Here is a 12289-nt window from a genome sequence, read left to right on the forward strand (position 1 = left end):
CAGGGTCAGCGGCTATTTAGTGCGCATAAGCATTGGGCGTCAACTGCACCTTGGACTAAGACTTCATTTACTTGGCACCGCCGAATTCTCCCGTGTGAGGACTTTTCCTTACTAAATGTCTTAGAATCCATGAAAGATCTCACTAGAGTAGCGCCTATATGTATTCTAAGTCCAATCAGACCTTGTCTAGTGGTTTCTGATATGGACTACTGCATACTAAGTGCTTACTGCTTGAAGTCAGAGGAGGAGAGGACTTTTGCGCATCCTCGCAATGTTGGCACGTTTGCTTGCCTTTCCCCCACGGAAGACCTCACTCTATACGGGGTAAAAGAACATGTTATCAAGGGACAGCAGTAAGATACGAATATTAGGTAGGATGTTCGGTGGGACCATCGGTTATATTGACAAGGCTGGCTTTTGCCTAGCTCGGATAGATCTTCACTGCACGTTCAAGCAAGCTGCGGGGAGAGCGAAATTTCACTTTGCCAATCATCTGTAAAGTCGCGCTTGGACGAAGTTCCGTTCTAAAAAAGTAAGGAACATAAAGGAAGTAGTCTAATTTTCTAGACGAATACAGCGTGCGTCTAGGGGAAACTTTCATCCAGTATTCATTCAGGGTTCAGGGTTGTTAACTGATTATGAAGCCAAGTTGAAATTTCAAGAACATACCACAGACTACACTGCATATGACATGAACATGGCAATACGATTTATGCCATAAGATAAACCCATAAACTCGTATGAGGACTATTACGCTTCGTCAATCTTTCCTTGCATGTCGCACGGCGGGTCGTGCAATGGACATGTGAAGGATGGTAGGGAAACCTACAGAATATCACTTGAACGACTACCCATGGCTGGCACAACACTAGGACCTCGCTTTGTATAGACTAGTGTCACCCGCATATTGCTGAAGGACGTTGATAAACCCGTCTTCCTCATCTGTTGGAGGTGAGCCATAAAAACATGTATCAGGCAATTAAAGATATAAATGATCAACTAAGCGCTTCCGACAAGGCAACCACCGGCTTATTACAGGGTGCAAACGATAATATTTAACCTACGTTCTCACCCAGTCCTTGAACGCACAAAATAGCCCGGGACTATCATCGAGGGTGCTATAATGCCTACAAATTCAATTGAAAAGGATGCTTTGCCTGCCGGTAGAGTGGCTGAGCTCACCGAGGTACATTCAGCTTTGTCTTGGGCTCCGACAAGATATCTCTCGTGACAGTGTTGCTAATTTACGAAGGCTGTCGATAGTGTGCTGCGATGCATAACCCCCTTTCTTCGCGCTTCTGAAGATGACTACGACACTCTTATGAGTAAAAGACAGCTATCGCACGGGTGCTATTCTCCCGGCAATATCTTGCAGTCCTACCTAAGCCATCCAGATCAGCTTCGCGGGCGTCTATCGTTAGATCTTCCGCAGACGGGACAAGGCCTCGAGGCCATAGCATCCTCAACGTCAACCCTTCTGCGATATTCGGTCAATACATCGTCTCCCGGATTTATGGACAAACTATGGTCGTCACCGTCCGTTCCCGGAATTGCTGCAGATTTACTCCTGTCCACATTGAATGGCAACGACCACGTATTTCGGGTCTCACCAGCTCTAACTCTAATAGAGAAACATGTGGGGGAAGAGCTGGCCCATCTCTTCGGCCTTGGCGATTCAAATTCAGGAGGCATTACTGTCCCAGGCGGAGCAGCAGCGAACAGTACCGCTCTGCTGATCGCACGGAATGTACGTTTTCCTCATCTCAAAGAGGTTGGTCTGTATGGCATATCGTCGCCACGTCTGGTGATATTTGCGTCAGAAGCTGCACACTTTTCAGTATTCAATGCAGCCCAAGTTCTGGGTCTAGGGTCACATTCCGTCAAGAAGATTTCCACATCTACCGACGGTTCCATGGATCCCAGAGCCCTCAAACAAGCTCTCGATGCCACAATAGCTGCGGGAGAGGTTCCACTATTTATATGTGGAACAGCAGGAACAACTGTTCGTGGGGCTTATGACCCCTTAGAGAGCATTGGCAAGCTGGCCCATGAATATAATGCCTGGTTCCACGTGGATGCGTGCTGGGGCGGCGCCGCTGCATTTTCCGACAAGCTCACGTACAAGCTGACTGGCTGTGAGTTCGCAGACAGTATCGCATACAATCCACATAAACTACTGGGTGTGCCACAGATCTGCTCCTTTCTTCTCGGAAAGGACCTCCGTACGTTCTGGTATGCGAACAGTCTGACTGCTGGGTATTTGTTTCATCAGGATTGCAGCATATCTCCTTCTGATTTGTGTTCCTCACCCATTACGGCCGCATTTGAGGGGAAGTTGTCCAATAACCATGTGGAGATGCCTTCTTATCTCGATAGTGTCCATTACAATTGGCGTACATCCAAAGCGATTCAGAATGCACCGGATCCTCGAGAAGTGTACGACCTGGCGTCTTTCACTCCTCAATACGGTCGCCGGCCAGACGCGGTCAAGTTATACTTTCACTGGCGATACTATGGTACAGAAGGCATCGCAAAACAAGTTGAAGGGGCCTATGATGGAGCCAAATACCTTGCTCGGTTGATCGAAGAGGAGCCTTCACTCCACCTTGTAGGAGATGTGGATGTACCATGTACACAAGTGTGCTTCTACTATGTAGGCACATCACTCAAACACACGGGTTCTGCTCAAGACAGGGCCATGCAGAATACACATTTTACCCGTCTCATCTCTGCGGGGCTTATGAAACGGGGATGGATGGTGGATTATGCACCAGGCTCGGGGAGACAGGAAGAGCTGGGAGACTTCTTACGGATCGCTTGCAATCGCATGACGACCCCTTGCGTCGCGGAAGGCTTAGTCCAGGTTATCTCGGAGGTGGTGAACTCGGACATAGAGACCATCACAACTCCCACAAAAGTGATCTTACCGGAAATGGAGGGCTGAAATGGGGATCCTGCACAACCTTTCTCGGGAAACCCTTCACTCTGAAGAACTTGATAGCTCTATGAAAAGCTGGTGTGTCTACTGTATAAAGTTCAGGGTAGTATATTCCCCAGGAACTCTGCTGTCGCGGTCAGATAGCGTGTGGTGTCTTTCGCTGTCTTTCTCTTCTCTTTTGCTATGCTTTTCCAGGGCGTTACTTTCACTGCAAACCTAGGAGTGTTTCTTTACCTAATTAGGAAGAAGGACCTGACTTGGCTAGTAGCTTTGAGAAGTCTGTCCTGGCTAGTATAGAATAAGATGGGTAGCCTTTTATAGCAACATTTCGAATAGTACCAAAGGCATCCGTAGCAGAAGGTCTCCCCATCAAGAAGATGTCACGTATATATAATGGTACGTCGAATTAATTTACGGAAAGATGGATGCGATGCCCTCAGACCCGCTAAGCTGTTTTCAGCGGATTGATTGTTACTGCCCTCTCCGACCGCCCAACCTCAGGTATGCCCAGTCATGTGCCGGCATGTTCGAAACCATGAGCCTAACAAGTAAATTCAGGATGAGAGTCTCTGCAAACAATCGCCGTCTGGAATTCCAGAAGAGACTCACTTCCTGGCCTGCAGTCAGATGGACATTTATATGCATCACACACTCCCTGTTCAATTCTTTCTCTCTTTTGAGTTCTCTCTGTCGCAGTCTTTTGTTTATTTACCTATCAGTGACAACCACTAAGCGACCTTGGCTTGCAGTGCTAATCGCATCAAGTGGAACCCACTCCATCGTATCAGATATCAGCCTCTGCCTGTTGTTTCGCTCTGGTCCTTAATGAACTGAAACAAGCCCCCGACCCATCTGATCAAATCTAATCCTAATTCTGGATATCCCACACCCACTCAACCTCCCCCCGTTAGTAGTGCTTGTTGGTTATCGCAGCGGGGGTAAACAGTCGGCAAATCATCCCAATTTTTCCCGTATAAGTTCCCTTGAAAGACGGCTATCCTTCTTCCCATGACCGAGAAATAATCTCCGATTTTGTGGGAGTGAGGACTTGTATGAAGGCCCGCACACGGCGCTCTGGCGTCTTGTTACTGCGTTCTCTGTCGCCGCCACGGTCTTACCATGACCTCAAAGTCTTCCACAACTCTTGCACTCACCCCCTCCGAAATGGTCTCTCAGGCCCAGATCCTGGACCGCTCCCTTCCCACGCAGAGCGCTACGTCTTCCGTGTCGCGCCACTCTGGCCGGCGACATCGCTCGAGCCGGTCCCACCACGGTGGGCTTATTCACCAACCTCAGAATGATTTCCCCATTTTCACGCACACCGGCGATGTCGAGATTGTTATCCGCGCAAGTGGACAAGAGAGGCGGTACCTATTACATCGGTTGATTTTGGCACAATGTTCAGGCTTCTTTGACACAAGTACTCGCGATGAATGGTCCCGACAGGCTGCGACATCTAGGCCACCCATTCCGGATCCCGCAGTGCTATCCCGAATTAGCGAAGATAATTCGTCTTTGTCGAACGGTTCCACTCTTGCTCAGTCTGAAACGGGTGCAGCCTTTTCTCCAGAAAAAAGACGATGGAGATTTGAGCTGGACTGGGAAAACAAGGCGGAAGACGAGGAGCCAATCCTAGTGCAGAAGGTCTGTTCATTGGTCCTATGTGTTGTTCATATGCTGACCCTCCGCGGCAACAGCCCCCAAGCTTCTCCAGCACGTTTGGAAATAACCTGGGGCAGTATCCTCCGTCGGTGACGAAACCATCAGGTACACAAGCAGGCTTCATTCGTTCGATGGCAAATCTGGCCGGAATGCAATCCGTTATGAACATACCTCATACAGATACGGGAAACGCAACAATGGACCCGACGATCCGCGACTACGATAATCTTTTCCGCTTATTCTACAATCATCCACCGGCGCTAAACAGCGTCAACATTGCGACTGCCTACGCCGAGTGCAGGTCTCTTCTTGCGCTAGCCGACATGTACGACGCCCTCCCAGTAACGGGGCCGCGAGTTGATCACCACCTCCTCGGATTTGGGTCGCGGCTCTTCAAGCAAATCGCGAAATACCCCCCGAGCTACCTCAAGCTGGGTTATCTTGCGCGCAGTCGCGTCATATACTCCGAGGCCCTAATCCACGTTGTTGGGCAATGGCCTGCGGGACTGCAACACCTGCGAAATGGTGCATATTCTCCACTCCCGGATACTGTGCTAGATATTATTGAGGATAAGGTGGAGGATTTAGAATATATGAAGTCGCGCATTGACTCCAAACTGTTGCGACTCACGCTCACTACCTCCCGCGGCGAACGCGTGACGCCCACCAATGCATACCTCGATTGGCTTGCGGTCTCCCTCTTCCGGCAATGGCTGGTGGACAGCACCACACCCCCTCCGGCTCCAATCCTCAAAAACTCTTCCTCCAACACCCCGACCACAAGCAGCCACAGCCGTCCCTCACCAACTACCCACCGGGGTCAGGACCATCATTCGGCCGCTTCGAAAGCCGCTGTCGCTGCTCCTCTATCCTCCGCGCGAGTATACCGCCTGGTCGGTTCGGCCTCTACTCAGGCTTATCTGCCTCATGATGAACTAAAGAAGTTTCTCAAAGTGCACCCCACCCCATCGTCGGATTCCTTATACTCCCGTGATGTCTTGAAGCGATTCGAGCGCAAAATGGACGAACTCAAACGACTGGCTCGGGAAATCGTAAGGCCGTTAATGAGGAACTTCCTCGAGCTAGACCTCAAAGGCGGCGAACTGGACACTACTTCAGGTGGCCTTCCCTATCTAACCTGCATCAAAGTCGAAGATGAAGATATTCCTTGGGATTAAACGATCATGACACCTCAAAATGATCTACGATACGGCTTTTTTTTTTTTTTGTTTTTGATACCCTTCGCCTATTTCACGTCACCACTCCCCATATATTTGTGTTTGAGATATCGATTCTAGAAGTTTTCTGGTTTTGTCTTCTGCTGACGACATGATGTTTTTCACGTGTTACGAAGTTATGATCCCGTCATCTAGGGTAGCGTCTTGGACTTAACTGTGTGTTCTCTGCTTAATTTTTCCCTATTGCCGAACGTCATCCGTATGGGTTTGTACAGATATTTTTAATCTGATGTCTGGGTTGATGTTGTACACGAGATAAACCGGCTCAAAAAATATCAGTTTCATGAGTAGTATAATGTACAATGCAATATCATATATAACATACACTTTCTATCGCTTCTGTGGTCACGAAGACTCCCCAATTACCTCTAAACCACCCATCCAGTTCTTCAGCACCTCCGGTACGACCACAACCTTCCGCTTCTCATCCCATCCATTCTCCAGAATAGCGGCCAACACCCGGGGAACAGCCATGGCAGTACCGTTGACCGTATGCGGGAACCGAGACTCCTTAGCTGCTCCCCCGCGCACCCGGGTTCCCAACCGACGGCTCTGATAGTCCGTACAGATAGAAGCGGAGGTCACCTCGCCCCATGCCGACTCGAGATCCGCACCGGCACGCAAGCGGGAGGGGAAGAGAGCCTCGATATCGCGTTTGCGGCTCGCACTGGCACCCAGGTCCGTGGTCGGCATTTCCAGCACTCGGCAGGGGAGGTTAAGGGAAGTCAGAATCTCGGTCTGGATGGAGAGAAGCTCGTTGAAGAGATCGTCTGACGTCGGCAATCCCTTTGCACCTGCTTCTGGGAAATTATCGGCCCACGCGAACATCTCCACCTTCGTGAACTCATGGACTCTATATAAACCCTTCGTATCGACCCCGCGGGATCCCGCCTCGGCACGATAGCACCGGCTAGGTCCGACCAGTTTGACGGGGATATTCGCTGCGTCGATGTCGCGGCCGGCGTACATCGCCGCGAGGGGGATCTCGGCGGTTCCGGCCAGAGATCGCTGCGGTTTGCTCTTGTCCTTTTCGCTCTGTTCGATGGTCCAGATCTGCTGCTCGTTGTGCTGGTCGCGGGGTTGGAAACCGCAGGCTTCGGCGATGTAGGAGTAGACGATCGATGGGGGGGACACGGGCTTCCAGCCGCGTTTCCGGGCCACACTCAATGCGTATTGAATCAGTGCTTGCTCGAGGAGTGCGCCCTCATTGGTGAGGAAGTACCATCCCCAGCCCGTGGTGGTGGCGGAGCTGGTGAAATCGATGAGGCCGAGAGATGTGCCGATCGCGACGTGGGAGCGACTGGGGTCCGGACTGGCGATCCACCCGGGCGGCGACTGGGGGTCGAAATTGAGATATTCGATCAGTCTGGGGTCGTCTCCGACCGGGGTTTCGGAGGAGGATAAGTTGGGGAGGGATAGTGCGAGGCGGTTGATTTCTTCCGTACAGGCAGTCTTGCGCGTGGTCATCTCTTGCGATTCATCCTTGAGCTTCTGGGCCTCTGATCGCAGAGCTGTGAGCTCTTCCTGGGATGCGGTGTTTTCGCCATTGCCTCCTTCCTGGCGGGCGGACGCTGCGAGCTTGCCGATGGCCTTTTCGAGCTGTTTGATGCGGGAGCGGGGGGTCTTGAGGTCTTGGTCGAGGCGGCGGGCTTCTTCGGACAAATTTTGGATCTGGAATGGGTAGTCGGCGTGGGATGGGTAATTGCGGTCGACGCTGTTTTTGGAATAGAGCTCCGCGTTCTGACGAATGTGCTTGACGTCCGGGGTTGGCTTTGGGGCGGTCGCAGGGCGAAGAGCTTCGGCGCGGTGCGTGGAGGAGGAGAAGGCACGTCGCGTCAATGGCCTTGTCAGCCTACAATTTAGGCAGACGTATGGTGTCCTTGTAGACGCCATTGAGAAGGAGGATGTGGTGGGCAGATGAGGAGAGGAGAAAGTGAGTGAGTGAGTGAGTGGACTGACAACTTCGACAAAAAGGTAGATGTGGATGTGGGCACTTTTCCCGTTTAGGATATGGCATTAAATCTACTTTTGATCTTGACCAACACTTTCATACTATTTATGTTCCATTCCCGGTATCTCTAGACGGACCTTTTCTTCATATAGCTTCCATGTCATATGGTACCTCGAAATCTGAGCGGATATCCCAAAGTGTAAAAAGCGTATTGACGCGTCTGCATAAATATACTATCTGACAACTTTTCCACGAGGGAAACCGAAATTAACCGCATGGTAGACCACAGAAAACCAGGCATCGATTGCGTCGCCATAACTCATATACACCATCATCCGACTCATAGACCCAATTTGTGCTTCTTGACTCTCGCCCCAACGCCCGAGATCACCAGAACCGCGCCCACAGCCACGGCCCACAGCGGAATCGACAGCACAGTCAAGTTGAAGGTCGTCCGCGTAGCAGCGGAAACAGTCGCAAGTTCGAGAAGCAGCAGGACATAGCCGGACAGACGATGGTATTTGTAAAGCTTCTTACCATTGTCCACGCTGCCCAAAACCTTAACCGGGAGAAAGTACTGAATGACTCCCCCGGTGGCCTGTATGATGATGAGAATGTAGGTAATCAGGCCCATCACACCGTGAGGCGAGGTGAAGCGTGCATGACTGCCCTTGTTGACTTCGATGATGATGAAGCCCGCGATAAAGGTCGCCACGCTGATCGCCTGGATGATATAATGAATGCGCGCTCCCTTGAGTTTCTGCTGGGGTGTCGCAGTCGGTTGGAGGATGAGTGCAGCTTGAACTTGGAGGAGCAGCGCAGATGAGTTGAGGAGCTTCTCTCATCAGCTGTGTGTATTGTTTGGGTATCTCCAGGGCGTTCGACTCGACTTACCGGATGGGCAGAGAAGAGTATCAGTGGATGGGAGAAGATGCCCGCCCAGACCAGGATGACGATCTCAAATCGTACCAGTCAATCATCAGTTGCGATATGTTCGGGTATCAAACACATGGACTTACAATCCAGATTCCAAACTGCGCCAGACTGGCCGTGCCTAAAACCAGGCGATTCGTTAAGTCGGGCTATTTCCCCATGAAAAGTCAGGGTGTGATCTAACCGGTGAACAGATTATAGATGATATATGCATCCTCCTTCTGGACGACATCGCCCGGTCCGCCCAGCAGCGGCTCGTCTTCTCGGGCCTCGATCGTTTGAGGATGTTCCTGGGGAATTCCGGTAGCAGAAGCCATTATGTTTTACCAATGTAGTCTAAGTTAGAAGAAAAATAAAGCGACGTTCAGGACTAGCTAAGTCTACAAATAAGATGTGAGAAAGGAGGAGGACCAGGAAGGAGGGGGGAGGAGGAGACGAAGAAGAAGTAGCAACCTAAAGATATAGTAAAGTAATTGTTGGTAATGACGAATTCGAGGCGTTCAATTGGCAATACATAAATTTATGTGGGGCAGCGGAGGTACCTCCAATGCCAAAGTACCAGCCATGCTTATCTGCCACCCGCGGGTCTCGAAGTACCTCCGCATCGCTGGTACTTGAGCTGCATCCGGACATGTATCATGTAAGATCGACATCACCTCCGTTGTTGAACCACATTAACAACTCTCCTCTTCTTTCTGCAAACAATGTCGACAATCCCCATCACATCGACGACAAAAGCATTCCGGCAAGTGCTCATTAATACATTCCACCTCCTCTTCTGTGGCTATATTGGTGTCGTCACTTGTGTCCTCCATCTCAGACCGATAGAGTGCACTGATAGCTCGGACATGCAGTTCGGAATCTGCGCAAGAGGGGTTATCTCGCCGGGATGTGGTCTGACTACAGACCTGTACTCCCTGGTTTTGCCCTCCAGTTGGCGGCGTTAGAGTGTTGTTGGGTATCGTTCCTCTGCGATCCTGATCGGCAGACGCTCCTCTTCCTCTCTCATCGACAGGAGTATTTCTTGGGCGCTTCATGATCGAGAGTGTCCGGCGCAGACCTTTCAGCGGAATACCAGCTGTCATGTTGCCCTGCTATCAGGAAAGGGATGTATGTGACCCGTGTTGCCGCACAATATACGATGTAGAACTGTAAGCGTTCCAGGACAGACAGGAGCAGCGAACAAAAGGCTCGAATAAAACTTCTATAGAACATGAGGATCTGAATTGCAGACCTATCCTCCAGGCTTTATATACATGCGCACACAATGACCTTGTTCTAATAGGTCGCGTATTTCACTTTGTCTCCAAATAGACAAAGAATACCATTATCGAGTGGTATACACCTGGTCCTCTATCCGCTAGTATGCGTCAGGCTCTCTGCAAAAAGTGAGCAGCCCTTGTTGTCATGCTGGGTACTCAAAAGACCAACAGGTACATATCCGAGATTCACGCCAACATTTTTACACCCACGGCATCTTGATAACGGGACTTTCCTTGCCAGATCCCGGCTGACCAACGACCACTTCCGCCCCAAGATTCTCCTTGTCCAGATTCATCACGATGTTGAACAATGTAGAAGTGCGCCTTGTGTGATGAATACTAGGGTCCTCTTGGGAACATATGGATAGTGGCGCATTGCAGGTATCGGAGAAAACCTGTTCCCTTAGTAAACTCGGGGTGATCAAGTCGCCCTTAATGCCGTTGTTAACCAACTCGTGGGCGAGCTGCTGAGCTCGCTCTAAGCGGGCAGGTGAGCCCTCGATCCATGAGGGCTCCGTCACATTCTTGTTCTCAATAAAATGATTGGTATGCATGATAATGCCATACTCATCCTCCTTCAGGTGTACATCTCCCAAGGGCGAGAGCTCCAGGCCCAGGGAAGTTGTGCTGTCGGCAATTAGGATATGCTGGCTCGAGGCTACACCTCCCAGAGATGAGATAGCCTGTAGAGCACTCTCAACGGATGTGCTTTCCAAGCATAGGCGGAGAGCTACATGAATCGGGACCTTGGAGCTAATGCATGGTCGCGCTTTTATAGCATTAAGACACGTTCCGACTCCTGCACTGTTGAATCCTATCTTTCCTATGATACCTGCCTATTTGAAGTGAGACCGACGAACCAATTGTGCTTCCAGATACCACAGCAGCTTACCTCAGTGACCATGCAGATCCTCGGCTTTCCAGAGATCTCAATATCCATCAACGCTAGATTCTTCTGAATGCTAGTGGTCCAATCCCAGTTCTGTGCCAGAACTCGTGCGTTGTCGTTCTTTTTCCACGAAAGACTCGTGCATCCATCTGAAAAGTTTCCAAACGATATTTCACTCCGACAGTTTAACGCTACAATATCCAAGATACCCACCCCTGCCCCTTCCGCTATGCCCTGCATCTCGGCGTACAAATTAGGTGTTTTGCACTCCAGGGAGGCTCGGAATTCCTCCGCAAGCTGGAGGACAGTCGGCCAGTCCATTTTGGTAGTGTACTCGAACATATCTTCATAGATGCCTATTTGGGACTTAATTTGGTCCTGGAGGCGGTAGCCATGCTGGAGACCAATCTGCTTGACTGTTATCTAAATGTCACTTTGAAAAGGCTCAGGTTAGATGTGCATACCTCTTTGGGAGTACCCCTTAAGACTAGCCTAGGAAGCTCCTGGACCTCGACCTGCATGATGAGAATATCTAAATTGATTGACAATTGGAAATATCTCCTTCGGCAAGCTGTATGGTGTTTTCCAACCGTGAGGAGAACCCGAGGAGTTTCTCTTACTTTATAGCGGGACGCCCCCTCATTTCCGGCAACCTTGTTCCGAGCAGATTGATAATCGTTTACTCGTGAGGGGCTGGAGAAGAGTAGACTTTGCACTATCAGGCAATGGATTGTTCGTATGATTATCTTTGGGTACCTTAGTATGATATGCGGTTCTCTCAATCGAGCTAGTCGTGATCAGAGTGGAGTCACGTCGCTTGTTCATTCCCAAAGTATCCTATAATCGTCAGTCTTCATCCACCTTCTAATAAGTACCGGCAGGAAGTTCCCTTTCTAGATTGAATAAATATTCTTTGTTCTAAAAAAAAAAAAAAAAAAAAAAAAGGCCACATGCTGTTTTAGACAATCATTACGTCGACCAACCACCACACTAGCCTTAACACTCTTCTTGATCCCACTATGTGCCGCCAACCTAGACTCTGATATCTATAGAGCCCTCGTCTTCACCCACAACAACCATCTACTAGATCACAACTGGCACCCACAATATGCGATCATCATATTATCCTCAAGGACCACGGCTTCTACCCACTAAGCACCTCCCATATAATCAATCACAACCTTCTGTCCCCTCCTCAAATCAGTATCCCACATCAGTATCCACAGAGCCAGCAAAATCCCCCCACCATGGCCAAGACCCGCCTACTGATTGTGTGAGGGGACGGCTGGGATCTAGGCCGATTACGAGGTCAGTTACTTAGACTGCATGGCTTTTGTGGGAAGGGTTGTTGGGTTGGTTCGGTTGGGTCGGTTGGATGGACGGATGGATTGGATATCGGTGGTTTGTTTGGAGATA

General features: G+C 50.1%; 6 protein-coding genes across 6 annotated transcripts; 3 read left to right on the top strand and 3 right to left on the bottom strand.

Annotated features, from left to right (window-relative positions):
* Positions 1–1123: 1123 nt before the first annotated feature.
* BDV38DRAFT_297226 (pyridoxal phosphate-dependent decarboxylase family protein) lies at positions 1124–2960 on the top strand (the record flags this gene model as incomplete). The annotated part of the gene is made up of 2 exons (XM_032063087.1): positions 1124–1186; positions 1253–2960. The coding sequence occupies 2 exons, from the start codon at positions 1124–1126 to the stop codon at positions 2942–2944; spliced, it is 1755 nt and encodes a 584-aa protein (XP_031917108.1). The 3' UTR covers positions 2945–2960.
* A 469-nt stretch (positions 2961–3429) lies between these two features.
* On the top strand, positions 3430–3911 carry BDV38DRAFT_219375 (uncharacterized protein). The gene has a single exon (XM_032052773.1). It carries the CDS (start codon positions 3462–3464, stop codon positions 3762–3764), a length of 303 nt encoding a protein of 100 aa, XP_031917109.1. The 5' UTR covers positions 3430–3461; the 3' UTR covers positions 3765–3911.
* On the top strand, positions 3912–5981 carry BDV38DRAFT_219376 (uncharacterized protein). Its single transcript, XM_032052774.1, has 2 exons — positions 3912–4582; positions 4636–5981. The coding sequence occupies exons 1-2, from the start codon at positions 4058–4060 to the stop codon at positions 5776–5778; spliced, it is 1668 nt and encodes a 555-aa protein (XP_031917110.1). The 5' UTR covers positions 3912–4057; the 3' UTR covers positions 5779–5981.
* Positions 5816–7886, bottom strand: BDV38DRAFT_238544 (putative serine--tRNA ligase DIA4). Its single transcript, XM_032053677.1, has one exon. The coding sequence runs from the start codon at positions 7729–7731 to the stop codon at positions 6184–6186; it is 1548 nt and encodes a 515-aa protein (XP_031917111.1). The 5' UTR covers positions 7732–7886; the 3' UTR covers positions 5816–6183.
* Positions 7887–8129: 243 nt separating this feature from the next.
* Positions 8130–9039, bottom strand: BDV38DRAFT_279501 (cytochrome b561 domain-containing protein; the record flags this gene model as incomplete). Its single annotated transcript, XM_032059035.1, has 4 exons — positions 8130–8624; positions 8684–8746; positions 8809–8843; positions 8907–9039. The coding sequence occupies 4 exons, from the start codon at positions 9037–9039 to the stop codon at positions 8130–8132; spliced, it is 726 nt and encodes a 241-aa protein (XP_031917112.1).
* A 1145-nt stretch (positions 9040–10184) lies between these two features.
* On the bottom strand, positions 10185–11394 carry BDV38DRAFT_279502 (putative acyl-CoA:6-aminopenicillanic-acid-acyltransferase; the record flags this gene model as incomplete). The annotated part of the gene is made up of 3 exons (XM_032059036.1): positions 10185–10820; positions 10877–11281; positions 11338–11394. 3 exons carry the CDS (start codon positions 11392–11394, stop codon positions 10185–10187), a joined length of 1098 nt encoding a protein of 365 aa, XP_031917113.1.
* Positions 11395–12289: the final 895 nt, after the last annotated feature.

Source organism: Aspergillus pseudotamarii (assembly GCF_009193445.1).
Source record: "Aspergillus pseudotamarii strain CBS 117625 unplaced genomic scaffold BDV38scaffold_9, whole genome shotgun sequence".
NCBI classification, from domain to species: Eukaryota; Fungi; Ascomycota; class Eurotiomycetes; order Eurotiales; family Aspergillaceae; genus Aspergillus; species Aspergillus pseudotamarii.

Excerpts from the sequence above, each read along its gene's own strand:
- BDV38DRAFT_219376 (XM_032052774.1), top strand. The coding sequence starts at position 4,058 with ATGACCTCAAAGTCTTCCACAACTCTTGCACTCACCCCCTCCGAAATG. Across the intron at positions 4,583-4,635 it reads AGCCAATCCTAGTGCAGAAG|CCCCCAAGCTTCTCCAGCAC; the intron begins GTCTGTTCATTG and ends CCGCGGCAACAG.
- BDV38DRAFT_238544 (XM_032053677.1), bottom strand. The coding sequence starts at position 7,731 with ATGGCGTCTACAAGGACACCATACGTCTGCCTAAATTGTAGGCTGACA.
- BDV38DRAFT_219375 (XM_032052773.1), top strand. The coding sequence starts at position 3,462 with ATGTTCGAAACCATGAGCCTAACAAGTAAATTCAGGATGAGAGTCTCT.